We start from the raw sequence: 18,163 nt of genomic DNA, 5'->3' as shown, positions 1-18,163 counted from the left end.
GAAATTAGTTGTTCAGAAAGTTATGAGTATGCAAAAAAGATAGCAATAACTTCTGCTGCTGGTGAGAGCCACAGTGATTTACTGTAATTGATTTGCATAATACCATTTGTGGAGTCATTTTGGCTACAACGGCTTTCCTGTAATTGGGTGTGTGAGTATAAATTTAGCGCATAAATCTCCAGGGAAATTAAAAACAAAAATAACTTACCAAACTAGTAATTAATATCTTGTAATCATGACTCAGCACAAATAGATTAATAGCTGAGTGATCTAAGTCATCCAAGAAATAAAGCTGTCATCCAGAGTTAATGTGGTCCATTAGAAAAGGAGATGATGTTGTCCCTTACTGTTGCAAATCCTGTTCAGGGAAGCCAAGTTGGAATTCCTTTGTCTGGATTTCAGTCTGAAATGCAGCAGTGCTGTATCACAGCTAAAGTGAGCATATCTTCACGGATAATTTTAAAGAGTAAGCGTGAATTAAGAAAAGAATGTTTCCCTGTTCTTCTGTTGTGGCATTTAATGTACAGGTAGGTACTGGTGAACTTTTGGTTGGCTTCTCTAGTGGTGCTCCAGAATCCCGCTGTGATCCCTATGATCTACTGACATCTCTGAGTGGTGTGTTCTGAAGCAACAATGAGAAGAATCAAAAATCAATGTCTCCAACAGCATGAAATAATCAAGTATTATTTGCTGGAGGGTTGACATTTGACAAGAACCTTTGGATCTGAATTTTTCTTTTCACTCTGTTTAGTTGCTTCATTCATTTTGTGCTCTGCAACTTCTGTGAAAATTGTCAAAGCGATGTTGGTATTTTCAGTATTAGCCAGGGGCATGTCAGAAGAAGTCCAAGTATCTTCAAGGTTTTGGTGTCAATGTGGATAAAACTTCTTCCAAAAATCATGAAAAGAAGAGATCACACCCCTTATATTTGCATTGCCTTGTAGTATCTGGAAAAAGAGGCCACTGCAAACAACAGAGATCTGTAAAAATAGCAATTTCTACGTTGTTGAAGTTGTTCATTATTTTCAATTTGCTTTTATTTTGAATTTTAAAAATATCATGAGGCTTTTCATTTAAACATAAATATCTCAAATGTTCTGTGCTGTCAGTGGAAGAATTTGAATTTTAACTTCAATATTACATGCAATATTATAATATAAAACATATTGCTTTTTATACTTCATTTAGATCTCATTTATATTTACAGATCTAATTTATGTCTCATAAGTCATTTGTGTTTCATTCATATTCCATTTATAATAAAGGATAATAGAAAGTGAAATGCACTTTGAAAATCGGAAAAAAATACATCTTTTAAAGTGACAATATCTGAGACAAAAATGTTGCTTCTAATTTATCCTCAAACCCCATTTAATCAAACTAGAAACACCTACATTTTCCAGTTTTATATTTTGCCTTCATCACACTGGAATTGTGATGGAAGATTGCTCTGTGTGAGTGACTCTTACCACCCTGGAAATCCCTTAGAGATTCCCGTGGCGGGGAGAACCTGAGGCCAGGTGGATGTGGATGAGCAGCAGAGCCATCACAACTGTGTTTGCTCCCCCTGCACAGATCTCTTAGTAAATTGAAAGGCCAAATTTCAGAGATTTCCACTGAAGTAAGGAGTGGGAGCTCAGAAAAATGAGCGTGGGCACTAGATTGATAAATACTGCTGTATTTCAGAAGTCCTGCCTCATGCTGGTGAGTTCTCTCCTGAGCTGCTCTTTGTGTTTTGTCCCTTTACAGAGAATAGCCAACCTGCTGCCTGCTTGGTATTACAATTTCCGGGTCACCATGGTGACCTGGGGGGACCCAGAGCTGAGCTGCTGTGACAGCTCCACCATCAGCTTCATAACAGGTAACCAGCCAGCTGAAAACACTGTGGGAATGCTCCTGGGGGCAGAAGCACTGAGAAGGTCTGAGCTGGGTGTGTGTTTCACCTACAGATAGTTGCAAGTTAGGATATTTATCAGCTAAGTGGGGTTTTTTTTTGGTTGGTTTGGTTTTGGTGTTTGGTTTTTTATTATTTTGTTTTTAAGTCTCTGAGGACTGCTTTAAATAAACATGTATATAAAATTTTCTTATGCCAAGCACAGTGCTTGATTGCTCTGTTCCAGTCCTCCATCAGCTGAACGCATGGCTCCAGTGAGGGCCAGTGGTCCTGCTCAACTTTTACCACACCCCCTGTTTGGCACATGGAGAAGTTAATAGGTAAATAAGTAAACCTGAATTCTTAGGTTTCTTAATATTATGAAACACTTTTTCATTTAGCTGCCACATTTCCAAATGTTTTTTCCTCCTCTGTCCCCCTCCCAGTAATCCCCAGGTCAGAGCATGACTTGTGCAGCACCGAGACAGGTGAGCTGATACAGCCACATGGATTTCCCTCTTCTGCTTGGGACCAGCCGTGGATTTAACACACTCTGGCATCTCTTGGCAGGTTATCTTTGGATTTGAATCTCCAACATGTCCAACAGATCAGCCATAGAGGGACCAGCATGAAAGAGGCCCTGTTAGCCCCTTGCCATGTGTTCCCAGCATCCAGGCTGGTTAGGCCTGGAGTCAGAGTTCTCCATTGAATCATTTTGCTTTTAAGTGTCACTGTTTATTTCACCTTGCTGAAGTTTAGGTGCTTGAAAGCAGTAAGTAATTCAGTTTTACTGTGAGAGGCAGTGAAGTATGCTTTGCTCTTCTTTTCCATCTGTAGGCATCAAATTAGAAGGAAAATCAGGCTATAATGTCCAAGACACTCACTCCAGAGCGGATGCTAGCTTAGTCCCAGATTTTTATTTGGTGAGAATCTGAGAATGTACCTGAAAAAGCTAGTGAGGAAGACCCATTTCTAATGATGATTTATACAGTGCCTGTGCCTGAGAGAGCCATGACAGAAAAGTCATCAGCAGGTTAAGTTCTAGCTCCACTGAAGTCAACAGAAGCCCTCCCATGCTGAGATACCTGATCCCAGGCTGCACTGCTGACAAATTCTGGCACTTTTCCAGCATATCAGAAACTCGTGACACCCACCATAGCCTCGTGAAGGGTCTCCTGGGATATTCCTTGTCCTTTGGCATCCATCAGCTTTGCTGTAGCACTCTAAGGAAGCAATTTTCCAGCTGGTTGGTTGCTGTGTGAGGGAAGAAATGTCTTTTCCAACTGATTGGGGTACCAGGTTCAGCATTTTAAGAGTGGAAATGTTCCGGTGGGGTACTCACTTCAGTGTTGTATCTCCAGAAACCTGCAGCAGAAATGAGGGAGATTAAGGGTCTTCTAAAATGTAATTTGTCATCAGTACCAATCTGGATATCTGTATGATGACAGGAAAGACTGCTACTGCTCTTAAATGAAAAATGGATCAACTTCTTAACTAGAAGATGCAGACAAAATCAGAAATGGATGAATCTCCCAATGTCATCCGTTTGTGATTGGCAAAACCTCTGTTAGAGAAGGTCACCTGGTCTTTAGTGAAAATACCCAACTGGAATGTTGTATCAGTAGTAATTTCTCTTACTATCAAAGCTTTACACCCTATGTTTCTGATCTGAATTTTTCTGGTTTTAATATCCAGTCCAAAATTCTTGTTGCACTTTTATCTTGCTGATTGAAGAAACACAGAGCTTGGGCCCCCCCATACAGAATTTAGTTTGTTTTTTCTGTTAATAAATTGCTTCCATTGAACTCTTCAGGTGCTTTCACTTTTAGGTGTTTTCTCATGTCAGTTTTTTTCCCCACTCTGCTTCTCTAATATAAAAACTGAAAGTGTAATACCAGCCTGCTGAATACTCTCTATAGAGGCACAATCAGCTCCCTATTCAGAGCTCTCCTGTGTGTGTGCATCTAGGTGATTGCATTTCCTGCATCATCACACTGGAGGTCTGTGTTGATTTACTTCTGTTTTATGGCTCCTGACAGAATTTATCATTTGGGAAGTGTTGTCTACGTGCCGTTTTCCAGCAGACCCAACTTTGCACCTGGCACTTTGAAATGCACTTTGTTTGAGCAGGCCCAGCATCAGGGGCAATATTTCAAAGCTCAGCCCTGTCCAAGCCCTGCACTCCTCTGCCAGTAGCCACGTTGCTTGCGTGGTTCATCAGCGCTGCTTTTACTTTCAGAGTACTGATGAAAATGTTGAATAGCAATGAGCTATTAAAATCACACTGTGATTTTAAGAGAAGAGTCCTAACAAAGAAAGCTGATTTGGTCAAATTGCAAGCACTTACCAATAGATGGTGACCACTGAATGTGAGCATTACATGCCCTCCTGTCCCCTGATTGCCTTATTACTTGCAATCTCTTCAGCTTTGCCCAAGAACTGCAGGCAGGCTAGCTTGTGAGGAAGTGCCTTGCCAATTTGTCATGTCTGCAGGTTTGAAATGTTCATCCCCAGTAGTGCTGCCTTTTTTAAGTTACCAGGGGGCTGAGAGTTCTTTCTCACCCTCAGCCTCTTTCCTCCCAAAGAGGGAGCAGATGGTTTTGTGGAGCACTTGGGTCCCTTTCTGCATCATTTTGAACAATGCCACCTCCTCTGCGCAGGTTGCCAGGAATTAAAACAAACAAAAAAACTCCACCAAGAAGCCCTAAATTTTAAAAATACTGGAGTGGAGGTTTTGTAGCGTTGACAGTACCCCATCTGTCAGTTCTTCTGTGTATACTGGAGAGCCAACCTCTACACCTGGAGCATAAGCTTGAGTTTTAAAAACAGTAGAAGGATCGTCTGGGAGTTGGAGAATGCAGCTTGCAGAAAGCTCAGAGCAGACAAACCATTTCCCTAACACAGGATCCCACTGCTCGTGGGGAGCCTGTGGCGAGGCTGGGGCTTGACTGACTGCAGGACTTGGAATGATGAGATGTAGCTCTCTCCCACAGCAACTAGGGAGATGTCCCCAGGAGCATGGGGGAGATTTGGGGGATCCAAGAGGCTTATCAGAAGCAGGATTTGTTCTCTCAGCTCCTGCAGCAGCAGTTGCACGCTGTTGTTTTACTCAGGGAGAGATCGTGGCACTGCCAGTGTTGCTGTGGTGACTAATGAGTTTTTAATGCCACCTGCTGTAAACAGCTGGATTTAAAACAATCATAAGCAAAGGCTCTTTAGCCCACCAGCATTTGCTTTTTTTACCATGAGGATGCTTTTCTCTTTGGAGAAGCAAAAGGAGCGAGAAAGACAAACTCTTGGGTTGGTGACTACCACGACGTGTGCTCCCTTTTGGTCCTGTGGGTGCTTCCAGCTGTCGCTTTGGACCAGGTCAGCAGCAGACTGTGACTTGCCACAGCCTCTCTGTGCCACTCAGCTCCCTTGTGCTAGGGCAGTGGGTCACACAAGCCCTGGCCCTTTGATTCTCATTTGACATATCCTGGACTTTCACTGTCATGAAAGCATACGTCAGTAACGAGGCACAGGGGGAAATCATTATTCGTGTATGAGACTCATGTCAGTCATGGCCTTAAATTGCAAGGAATATGCAATCCATGCACAGGGATGGACTGGGAGCTCTAAAAATTAAAAGAAACACTGCTTTAAAGATTTTATACTAAATCAGGTTGCTTCTCCTCAACAGCATAAAAGGACATTTTCCTTTTATGGATTAACTTGGGAGAACAGTCTTCCTAAACGTTTCTCAGTGGCTCTAAATTGTCTGTGCATTGCGTTTGCTGCCTTCCTCCGCGATTACTTCAGTAAATGTGTTCCCTAACAAACGTCTCGAGGCCCTCGTGAAAGCAGCAGTGCCATCTCGTGGCCCCTTCGAGGAGACCCGAGCTCCGAGGCCATCCTGCGTTCCCTGTCACCCACAGCTGTGCTGGCACACCGGGCTCTGCTCCTGGGCAGGGTCAGCTCACCTGACCTGCCTTGGCATGGGCACACGGGACACCACAGGGCATGTGCAGAGGAAGACCAGCCAGTTCGCTCCGTTTTCCCTGCTGTGCTCCTCAAGAATCTGCCAGGCACAGAGGTTCATACCTTTCCCCGTTGTATCCAGGTTATCCCACTCATGTCTCTTTGGGAGGGGGTTGAGATCTTCGCTGATCGCTGACTTTCACTTTTGGGTCTCCACTCGCCATTAACTCCTCTCTGGGGCCCTGCACCTTTGAATTTGGCAATGAAGGTGAGCTGGCCAGCTATGCTCCCTCTGCAGAGAATGGAGAGGCCCCTCCCAGAGGGAATCCTCATCTTAAATACCAATTTTAGGAGGAGTTGAGTTATTCTGGAAGTTGCCATCTTCCTGCAGGTCACAGCTGATGAGAGACCCGGCAAGGGAAGGTGGCTGAGTCACAGTCCCTGGGGGTATTTGAAAGACTTGTGGATGTGGTGCTGAGGGACATGGTTTGGTGGTGGGCATGGCAGTGATTGATCTCAGTCTTAAAGGTCTTTTCCAGCCTGAGTAACTCTATGTTGCCGGGGCTACACAGAGAGCCAAGGACTTGCTGGCAGCTCCAGAACAAACAAAACCTTCTAATAGGCTGGAGGGGTTGTGATGGGGCCCTTTCTTCTTCCCTTCCACCGTGGGAACAAAGGTGGTCATAACTTCTCATGCAAAAGTTGTTCTTTGGAAAACTGCAGGTTTTGGACTTTTCCTTCTAGAAAGATGCAAGCTCAGGGAAAATATATTTTTTTTCCTATGGAAAACGTATCAAAATTACTCAGTGTAACAATTGATTATTTCTTTTCAGTTCAGTAGCACAGTGAAGCAACATCTGAGGCTTTTAACTTGAATTTGAATTTCACTTACAAAAGATTGCAAAAAGAAGTGTAATTTTGTTCTGATTTTCTCCCAGGTGAAACGATGGTTTTCATATCTTTCAGCTAGTGCTCAAATGCAGTAGCTTTTGCTGACACTTTCCTGCTAGCTTTGTGATATTCTCTTCATGACAGTATCCCTTGGCAGAAGTTTATCACTGGATTTGCCAGTCAGCTGTGTTACATCCTGTCTGTAACATGCTTGCCTTTTTCCTTCAGCACCCGTGGCACCCAAAATTACCTCAGTAGAGTATTACAACCACCTTCTGTATGTCACCTGGACCTATGGAGGAGATGGTCCTGACCTTTCTCATTCCAGGATGCTGCATTGGATGGTCATTGCAGAAGGAAAGAAGAAAATCAAGAAGAGCGTAAGTATCAGTGTATAAGGTGGGTGGTGTTAATTTCTCTGGGATTTTTTTTTTTTGGGGCAGGTTTTTGGTTTTGCTCAGTTGATAACTTTGTATTACAAAGTTTTAGCAAGTTTAGTAGAAGCCTGGTTAGTTAGAAGTTACTTCACTGCATGCGCTTCCAAAGAATTGAGCTCTCAAAAGAGCCAGTGGAAAAATTGTTTCTGTGGTGATCCAGTGCAAGTGTTGATAATTTAGATAATTTAAAAAGAGCTTAAAAACTTCTCAGCTTCAGACAATAGAATGTAAAGAGTATTCTTATATACAGATATGGTATTTTCCAGTTTTATTTATTAATAAACAGAGTATATTAACTACTGGCTGAGGTTTTTTTAGTTTGTTCAAGTACTGTCTCTTCCCATTTTCTGACTTCATCCTCATGAATTCTATGTTCTTCATTTTATGTTTGAATACAAGTTCTAGTAATTGTTAGGATGAGGATTTCCCCCAGAATGGTGCACTTAGAAAACTTGCTAGAGGCTAAGGTGCCCTCTTGGTACATACTCTTGAACATTTTGAAAAATGGCTTAGAAAAATAAATCTGAGGGCTGCAATCATGGGTTAAAGTCATTAAAGTCAGTCCCTGGACACAGAGTGAGAAGTGTTGGGAGTCGGGGTGGAGCAGTGCAGGGCAGGATGGTGTAGCCAGCAGTGGAGCTTCATAGAGCCTGTGGCCTGAGACTGACTTTACACCTCCGTTATCTTTCAGTCATCGACAGGGAAAAGGTGCCTGGTCTTTTTCAAGGGAAGGTTTTCCCTTCCACTTAAGGCTTAGTAGAAGCTGAGTTGGAAGTGTATTTTCAGCAGAAGTGCAAATTCATCAGCAGTTTTCGTTTGGATTTATGTGGAGCGTCCTAGCTTTCATTGGATTCCTTGTGGCTGCAAGAGTGTGCCCATCTGGAGCTTGTTGCAGCATGGATCTAATTACTTGATTAGGAGAAGTGATGACCTTTCTGAGCAGCAGGAATTTTCAGGATTTGGATCCTTATTTCAAACACGGAAAAAACCTAGATTTTAATTTTTGTCCTACAAATAAAATATTCTATCAATTGAATTTGAAAAAAATTCACAATGATGTCCCTCTTTTCTCTTCATGTTTTCTGTACTGTTATTATTCTTTCAGTAAAAGTGATTTCTCTACCATCCAACTTCACTGAATATGAAAATTGTAGATTAAATAATTATAAAATAAATATTTAATATGAAAAATTAAATAAAAGCAAAATTGAATACATAACTTTAGATTAAATGAAATATTAAAAGTAGAGGGTATCTACAATATAGTATATCTACAAATAAAACTTTAAAGCTTTAGGGATGTCTTTACAAATGTTTGTCCTTATATTCCTTGTAAGACAAAGGAACCCAGAGGTTATTCTTTAGGAAAGTTCTGCAAAAAACTATTTATAGCTGACTTTTACAGTTCTGTTCATATGGATAAATATGGGTACACACTTGCAGGCATCAGGGCATACCTGTTCTCCTAAGCTCTGTTAGTCACCTTCAGAAACTGTTTCCTTTTAAAGTCATACTATATTGTAATCTCATAATATGGTTTATTATGATTGTTATTATGGTTGTTTTTCTTGTGGCATTACTGAAATAAATAGGTAACACTGTCAGACAATGTTAACATTTTCTTCCTGCTCCTTGTGTATTTCCCAAGACTCCACAGAAGCTGCTCAGTTCTTAGAGAAGTGAGGGAAATTTTGTGCAAAGCCCTATTAGTCTTTATTCAGAACTGTCAGTTTCTCTTGTATGTGAAAGCTTCAGCTTCAGAGAATTAAGTGACTATGAAAACCGACATGAGATTCCTGAATGTGGCCTTTATAGATAAGACTCCAAGTGCTCTGAGAAAGGTGTGTTCTGAGTTCTGCATCCTTCTCTGTGACTGGAGAAATGGGGAGATTACTATAAAATAAAAGGGAGGAGTTGTTGTCAGTCTTTTGTAACTCAGCTCAGTTTTGGATCTGATTTTGAACTTGCAGATTATTGAAGTCAGACCCTGAGATCTATTGTCAAGTCAGCAGGTCTCCAAGAGGTGTTAGACGTGCCCAAATGGATTTAATTTTTGAGTTTGTAGGATATATAAAGACTTGCCTACACATGGCTTGTGTGCTCTTCTTTGAGGTGTCTGACCTGTTTTAAATTCCTTTGAAATTGAAATGGACTCAAGTCCAGGGCTTGCTTGGCATTTTGCACGACTTGAAAAATCCAGATGCTCTCAGTGGTGTGAGGGAGATTTTCTTTTTTTCCTTAAATTTTCACTGGTCACATAGAAAGTGCAGCCTAAAATCGTCTTCTTTTTGCATTGTGCTCTTCTGCTTTCATGGTTGTTATCCACGGGAACTGGTTGATCTCACAAGTCTGGAGCATGCAGAAGACATGTGCTGTGATGCACAGGGCTTTCTGTGTGGTGTTTTGAGTGACCAGGTTAATTTTACGAGGCAGTTGTATGGTTTGTGTCATCTTTAAGCTGCTGTCTCTCGATTGTTCAGGTAACACGCAATGTGATGACTGCAGTGCTGAGCCTGCCTCCAGGGGACATTTACAACCTCTCAGTGACTGCTTGTACTGAAAGAGGCAGCAACACTTCCGTGCCCCAACTTGTGAAATTGGGTAAGAAATGCTTGTTTGTAAATTATTGACTCACTCCACTCGTTTGACTGTAAGGTAACTCTGTCAGCAGATGCAGCACCTTCCTTGTTTCAGAGTTATGTACCTGTACCCCATTTCTTTTGCAAAGCTGTAATTTTCACCTCACCTTGCTGTGAAGATTTTCTCATTCCTGGGTGTGAAGATACTCTCCTGAAATGGTTTTGCTCAAGAGGAGCGAGAGTGGCAAAATTGGACTGTAAGTGGAAGTAGGAGAATGGAAATCACTTAGTGCCTTGCTGAGAGAACAACTGAACTTCGTCGTTGCTTCCCTGAGGTCTGGAACACATGTAGGTTTTGAGAATGGCAACTCAGGCTTCACAGATGACCTGTTCAATAAAAAGCAGAACCTTCCCTTCTTCCTTTCTGTTTCTGACAAGCCTATCTCTAGGTGTCTCTGTCACTTGGTCTGCTTTCCTGTCTCACTTCCTCTCTCCCTGGACATCTGCAAAGTCTTCCAACACCAAAAACTTACCCATAAATACGAATTAATGATAACACTCTTTATAGAAACAGTCAGATTCATGAATGTGGAACCCAGCTTCATTTTAAGAGAAGTATGTGTAATATACTCACAGAAACAAAAGAAATCCTTCATGTAAGAGTTTCAAATATAACTTTCTACCTAATATCTTTCTTTACTTGGGAGGGAGACTGGACCACTACACCATTATACCTTAAGAAATTTTAGTTCTCTTTTGAAAGTATGTGGAATTGTTGAGCCTTAGGTACCCAAAACTCTGAATTTCCAAGTGTACCAAACTGCTTTTACGGGCGTTAACTCCATTGAGAAGGTGGATAAGGAAGAGTTGGTAATTTCCAACTGGATTATCCTCTCTACATGAATAATAATCCTTTTGTGAGTCACCGTGAGAGAAGTGAATTTGAAAGACTCTATAATTTCTAATTGGATTAGAGGTCTTGAAACAACCATTGTTGATTTATGTTTCTCGGAACTCTTACTCACATCTCTTAAACAGTGCTGATGCAAACCGTACAGATACAACAGTCTGAAGTTCTTGCAGGTCTTCTTACCAAAGGCAGTGTTTGAAAGATGCAGACAAATTCCATGAATTTGCTTTTCCCTGTGCAGATCATATCCACTGTTTTCCCCATGCCTCGTGTCTGTGCAGTTTTTTTGTGTATTTGTTACCATGTCTGAGTGGGTGAATGTGTGAGGGTGAGTATAACCCCCTGTTGTTACCATTGTCCAAATATTTTAGGGTGCTGTTTCAAAGTATCATCTAGCTTTATCTTCCAGACAGATCCACAAGCCTTATTCATGTTGCACACCCTGCAGCATGGTTGTATCTTCCTGTTCTTTCCTTATGGACAGGCACTCTTATGCAACTTGGGTGGGTATTTTGCCTTTCAGTGACAACAAAGACAAGGTGGAATGAATTCCATTTTGATAAATCCCTTCTAGACTTCTGGGTGTGGGGTTTTTTGTTGGGTTGAGTTTGATTTTTTTTTTCCCTTATGATATTTGAACTTTGAATAGACAAAAGTGGGGATATTTTGCCAGAGGTTTTCCTTCTCTCTGTTTCTGAGGGGAGCAATGGGAGTTGTAATTAGCAGTAGTGGAAACTGACTCTAAGTGATAGACAACTCAGCACTTGGCAGTCACTTAAGCATTCCTGCCAAATGTTCTTCCCTCCATGATGTTTGCTTCATCCTGGCAACTTTCCACCTGCAGAAAAATCAAGCCATTTGCTGGAGGCAAAAGGAGGATTTGCTTGGGATGCTGCCCAAATGCAAAACTCACATTTTAATTGAGGCAGTTTTTTTACCTGGAGTGGAGAGTGTTTCTGAGTCCAAGAGCAGATATATGGGTGTAATTATGGGAGAGGGACACTTTCCTATGTAGCACTGGGACAATATGCACACTGCAAGCCCCATGACACACGTGAATGTGCCTCAGTCCCTGCCCAGCTCTTTCCATAATTCAATATGGCTTGGGCAGACTCCAACCCCGGAACACAGATCTGATTGTTTCAGGATCAGATACATCTCCAAAATGTCTATAACTACTTGAGCAAGTCCCTTGTGCCAAGGTTCCTGTGACAGCATCTCACACAATGAGAATAACAAATTATTTGTGAAAGGAAAAAAAATAAATCCAAAATGTTCTTGTGCATCTCCCATTGTATGCAGTCTGTCAGAATCCTGAAATCTGGTCATTGTTTGAGAATTACAGCTTTAATTAAACATCCACAGAACAGGAAATCTGAAAACTGTGCAGAACAGCTCAGAAATGTACAACCCAAACTTCACAGTCTCTGAAGGCAAAGCAGAAGAGCCCAGGAGGCCTGAGGTGTGGAAAGCTAGGGATTGCCAGTACCTGTCATGTGAAGTCATCAGGCTGAAAATCAAGTTCAAGCCTTGGTGTTTAAAAAATACTGAGGAGAAAATGTATCTCTCATCTTGACACTATGCCTAGGCTGTTTGCTCCTCTCCTGGTCCCCAAGGTTTCCCCTGCTGTTCTGTGCTTTCCATTCTCCAGGTTGGTTTGGGTGTGGTTACAGTGAGGGGTGACCTCCACAGGCGCCCACAGGCAGGGAGATGGCCCTGGAGGCAGCAGCCAGGGCTCTGGACATGGGGCCAGGGGTGCTGGGTGCAGACCCACATCCATGTTTGACAGGACTCTGATGCCATCACTGCCAGGAGACCCTCCATCTATCCCTGTTGTTACAAGGTTGTTCCCTGCTCAACAGACTCCTGTATTTGTTTGCCCATTGTCAGTTCATCCAGCACAAAAGCAATGAAAATCAAAGTGATAAATTGAGGATCTCTGGAGATCTGGACCTCTGCATTCCTACAGCTCACAGAAGTGAGCACAGCTCCAGTGGCCCTTAAATGTCAGCCAGAGAGGAAGAAAAAAAGACTACAAGTTTTTTTTTTTGTACTGGTAATTGGCTAAACATTTCCTCTGCTGCAATTAAATGAACCTAGGCAGCCTTTGCTTGTGGGAAGCTGCTTCTTTATAGTCTCCTGGGCAGGCCTTGTGAAGAAAAGCTTTCTCAGGCCAAATGCATTGCTAAGAGGTGGACAGTCATCTTCTCTGAAAGAGTTTCTGCTAGCATTGTTCTATTAATAGAATCCACTGATCATCCTCAAACAAGGGCTCTGCTGAAAAGGGAAGTGAAGTAATTATCCATCTGTCCAAATAGAGAAGGGTTTAAATAGAGAAGAAAAACCAACACACTTCAGCATCTTCCCATTTTACAGTGGTAGTTTGTCATCATGAGAGGATTTACATTGGTAGACTTTATCTGAAGGAAATGAAAGGTAGAAGGGCAGCAGGCATTGCTTTCAATTCTTTCGTTTTTCTCAGTTGTCTGGAAACTTAAAGATAAGCTTAATGAAAGGAGATTTTTCTCTTACATCAGAACCAGCCCCTCCAAAATCACTGTTTGCTGTCAACAAGACTCAGACCTCGGTGACTCTGCTGTGGGTGGAAGAAGGAGTAGCTGATTTCTTTGAAGTCTACTGCCAGCAGGCTGGATCTGGCCAGGAAACAAAAGTCCAGGTATGTGTCTCTTCTTTGGTGTCCACTCTTCATCTCTGAACCTGAGACTGGGCCTTGTACTGTTCTGGTTTGGTGTCTGCTCCTTGGCATGTGCATGTAAAGCACAATGACATTTTATACCAAATGTGATCAGGTGGTTCAGAACTAAACTTCTAAAAGCTAAACTACTAAAGCTACACTTGAAATACTAAAATATTTCATTGTTTTGCAATATTAAGGTTGACTTTTGTCTTAATGATGAGATTATGTAACTGGCTGGAGAGAAACTGTGTGCATCCAACAGTGTCAGTGTTTGGCTACACGTGGAAATGGCTCTGATAACACTGTGCAAGACCTAACAGGGCACAAAACTAAGGGAATGGCAATGAGCAAGAAGGGAAAAATCATCAGGTAGATTCAAAAGGAATGGGAAAAATAGACATATTTAGATGCCATGAGATCTCTTATACAGTATTATTTCTGGAGTACTTTATTCTGTTAACTGAAGTTCAGTAGGAGCTTCCTTGCTGTTCAAAGAGTACCTTTATGCAAATGTGGCTGCTCCTCATGCATTTTATCTCGGGGTGTTTTCTTCAAGACCCACCTTCTGAGCCTCACAAGTGAACTTCCTTTTCTCTCTGTCCAGTCAGGTACCCGTGCTCACAGGCCACTTGAATATAGGAGTATTTAAATTGGTAATGCTGTTCAGTGAAAAACAGAGAGCAGTAGTAGTTTTAATTCCTTGACATTCAATGCTGTACAACATGTGAGGTTTACTTTGTGCTTTAGCTGATGGTATTATGAATCACTCTGATTACATGCCACAAAACATTATTCTCTCATGTGGACTGTGACACATAATGGGGAATCATTCAGAAAGAAGTGAAAAATTACCTACTTAGAACCACTGATTACCACAAAAGACTTGCACACTCTTTAATCCTATGGAAGATCAGTCTGAATTATTTAATATTCTTTTTAAACTGAGACAGACAATGACGAAAGGAAAAAAGAAGTGTTTAAATGCACTTTAATCTCTTGTATAGTTTCAATTCCACATCTAGATCCCTGCTTTTTCACGCTGAATAGCAAAGGTCGTGAAGTCATTATCATCACTTACCAGAGATTCAACATCGATGAGATTGGATGAGGAAAGTACCACAGGATTTGCAACTTCAGTTCAGATCTGTTTTTAAGAACATCAGGAAAAGACTGCTTCATTTGGCAGATGCTTCAGTGGGTGTCTCATTTGTTGACGTGAACATCTGGCAGTGGATAATGCACAGAGGTTGTCAGCTCACTCCTCATTAGATTCATCACTCTCCTTTCTGTCTCCATAAAAAACTGGGAAAGGCTCCTTTCTGAACTGTAAAAAGGGATGCTTTCCAAGCAGACTGGTGAAAATTCTTTGTGATTTTCCATGCTAATTACATGAACATTTTTGTCCCTTTTCCTGCATCTTTAAATCAGTGAAATGAAAAGCAACAGCTTTCTGATTTTGAACATCTTGGATTTGAGTTGACTAATTTAAATTTCCCAGAGGGGAAAATGGAAACATCCAACCAAGTCCAATTGCCAAAGTTCGGCTCCTCCTTTCAGCCCAGGCAGTAAAAGTCTCCTCCCTTACACTCATGTGCGTGTGATTTCATCTGCATAATGTACCTCAGAATTGCTCTGCAGCAAGAGCCTAGAATTAGGCCATGACTGACAACAGGCTCCTGCAAATATCCAGTGCTTGGGACTTGTTACAGCATCTTGCATTCCCCATCTGGAATGAGTTCATTCATAAAACTTCTCCATCTTTCCCTTCTAAACCACTGGCTCAGTGTCTGTATTTTTCAACTGTAACCCACCCCTGGTTCTGCTGGACGGTCCAGAAAATCGAGGGCCTTAAGGATCTCTTTTTTTAAGTCAGTGTTGTGACGTGTTGTTCTTGTTGTGTTTGTTTTCTCTTGCTCTATCAGCATTTAAAATCCACAAAAGCGTTCACAAGGGTCGTAGTAATTAACACATTGTATAAATATGTTATATAGAGTTTCTGCCAGCTAGAAAAACTGAGGTGTAGGGTGTTTGATCATAATTATTCTCTAGCTTTGTTCTTCACCTTGGCTACTCAGAAGGGCTCAGAGGCCTTCGTATCCAGAGGAGCTGCCTCAGGGGCAGAGATGACATGCATTCAGATCAGCATTGTGGTTTCATTCATGGCAGAGATTGTGACTGCCTTGGCTGTTCTTTGAATAGAAATAACTTTGTTTTCCTCCTACCTCTGTGGCTTCGTAACCAGAGCTCACCAGCTGTGCCCACCCCTGGGGGTGTGCTGGAGGTCGCAGTGCTTCCCCCCACCAAGCATGTGCCTGACCAACCCACTATGGGGCACCTGTCCCTCCCTCCCCAAAAGGCTCTGGGGTCCCTGGAGTGCTCTGGGATGTTCCTGCTGCTGTATTCACCCCTGTTCCTCTCCCTTTTCTGCCAGACTATCTGCCTGTTGGGTAGGCCCTGGTTACCTTTCATGTGTTTCCAAATGCTGATTTCTTTCACCAGATCTGATTTTATCTGTCAAATACATGGAACACTGATTTGTGCTCTTGCATTTATGGGAGAGACAAACTCCTGTGTGTTTTTCCCCATGTCTGCAGGAACCTGTCACCGTCTCTTCACATGTCGTCACCATTTCCAGCCTAACCCCTGCCACTTCCTACAACTGCAGTGTGACCACCTTCAGCCACAACAGCCCCAGTATCCCCACTTTCATTGCAGTTTCCACCATGGGTAAGCAACACTTCCCTGCTTTCTTCTTCCTCATCCAGCTGCATCTGGTTCCCCTTGCTTTCTGAAGCTGCACTTCATAATGCTGGCCCCAGGGGTTGTTTGTGTCATGAAAAGGCTGCTGGATGGGATGGGATGGGATGGGATGGGATGGGATGGGATGGGATGGGATGGGGGAGCAGCTTTGGAAGGTCCTTAGGAAAGTCCCCACTAGGGGGTTGACTTGGAAGAGTGTAAAAGAGGGCCTCAGTTCTGTGCTGGGTTTTAGAAATCAGGGACGTAGTTTGTGGTGTCAGTACTAAACATCAGGGTACTGCTTGATGATATTCATGCAGAAGGATGTTTTCTCATCCAAGCCCAAACAAGAGGAAAATCACATTCATAAGCTGTTAAGGTTTTGTGCATTCAGCAAAGAAGTGAGAGAGGAGAGAGGCCTCTGCAGGATCTTCATCATCACAGCCAAAATGCTCCTGATGGAGGATCCCTGGGCATGTCATTTTCCAGAGTAATTAACCAATTTCAACCCAGAATATTACAGTGCCCCAACTTATTATTTTGCTTCTGGGTCAGAAAAAGTACTGATTATTGTTGAAGAACAACTTCAGAGCAGAAATGTGCTTTGGAGATGTAGATGATGAATATCTGTATTTTGTATTGCCTTCACCATTTGCTCTTGTGTTATAAATGTCAGCTAAAACGGAAAAAAATAATAAATCAGAACATGCCAAAGTTTAGCAAAAATTCCAGAGCAAAGTAATTTATTTCCCCAAAGAAGTTCTCTAAGAGCAATAGCTACTCAAACTCTGCCTTTATCTCCTGTGGTAGATTTTTCTCTCTCTAACACTCCAGGCTCTTTGAGATAAGTTTAAAAAAATAGCATTATCACAACTTGGGGGAAAACAAAACAGAACAAAACTGTCAGTACTCCTGAACTGAGTAACTGAGAGTCATTTTCTGTATGCACAGTCACTGAGATGAACCCCAATGTAGTGGTAATCTCCGTGTTGGCCATCCTGAGTATCCTCCTGATTGGGCTGCTGCTGGTGACTCTTGTTGTGCTCAGGAGAAAACACCTACAAATGGCCAGGTAAGTCCAGATTTATGGTAATTACAAAAAAATATTCAGACAGCAACAAACACATCCTGACCATAGTTTCAGCTGGGAGTGCTTTTGTGTGTGGGTGCTACTTGAGAGGCTTGTGAACAGGATGTCTTCAGAAGAGTTGTTTTGCTGCTTTTGAAGGGTAGCACATCTTCTATCTGCTTTCACTCTTGACCTGACTTAAAAGCCTCAACCTTTGTCTCATTTTGAGCTCTGCAGCATTGAGTCCATAAGGAGTGCAATCACTTATTACAAAAGGGTTGTGTCAGGAACATAAATTACAGTTAGGATCTCGGGCACCTGGGCATGAGCAGGACATCAAGATGCTTTGCAAGTCTTTGATATGGTTTGGAACAGGAGATTTTTCCATATCAACAGATAACATTTTCTAGAGAGTCTCTCTCTCACCATTAGCCAGTCTGCACCAATCATTTGTAACTGAATATTGAAATGCAATTTCCTTTCCTAGGTGATCTTGCCTGCCACAGTTCACTTTAATGTGGGTTGCTATGGCCTGTGTGAGCTGTGGAAGTTTCCCCAAACCCTAGGTATTTGGTTTACCTGCTGGTTTTGAAGGTGTCACAGAGTCTTGGTCCTTTCATAATCTATGTAATATATTTTATATTAATTTACTGTACTAAGTCAAGAAAGGAAATTATTTCATGTGAATAAAAAACTTCTGTAAAACATCATGCACTGAACAACCTAGCAGATGCGGCATTTTGTGTGCTGTGTCTTGGCTATGTATTCCATGCAACAAATGACCATATTACACACATTTCTCAGGTTATCTTTTCAAGAAAACATTACGTGGCTTGTTCCTTTCACATGTAACTGCCTCTGCGAAAATCCCAGCTAAATTAATTCTCTTTCCTGTTTAATTGCTGTGCAGGCAGCCCAAAGCTTTTTCTCTTCATCACTGCTTCTAGCCGCAGAAGATAAACAGCCCAGAAGGAAATTCAAAAAATAAATCCAGTAAGAAGCTGCAA

The 18,163-nt window shown here is 42.0% G+C and overlaps 1 protein-coding gene across 1 annotated transcript in view; it reads left to right on the top strand.

The window, feature by feature from the left end:
* PTPRO (protein tyrosine phosphatase receptor type O) overlaps positions 1-18,163 on the top strand; it is a 146,820-nt gene that overhangs the window by 102,567 nt on the left and 26,090 nt on the right. The window contains 6 exon segments of the mRNA XM_039571681.1: positions 1,750-1,861; positions 6,953-7,104; positions 9,642-9,762; positions 13,188-13,327; positions 15,943-16,075; positions 17,039-17,159. Coding sequence (XP_039427615.1) covers positions 1,750-1,861; positions 6,953-7,104; positions 9,642-9,762; positions 13,188-13,327; positions 15,943-16,075; positions 17,039-17,159 — 779 coding nt within the window.

This window comes from Corvus cornix, chromosome 1A (genome assembly GCF_000738735.6).
Source record: "Corvus cornix cornix isolate S_Up_H32 chromosome 1A, ASM73873v5, whole genome shotgun sequence".
In the NCBI taxonomy this organism is placed as follows: Eukaryota; Metazoa; Chordata; class Aves; order Passeriformes; family Corvidae; genus Corvus; species Corvus cornix.
Note: the sequence above shows the minus strand (reverse complement) of the source record. Positions and strands in the feature narration are given on the sequence as shown.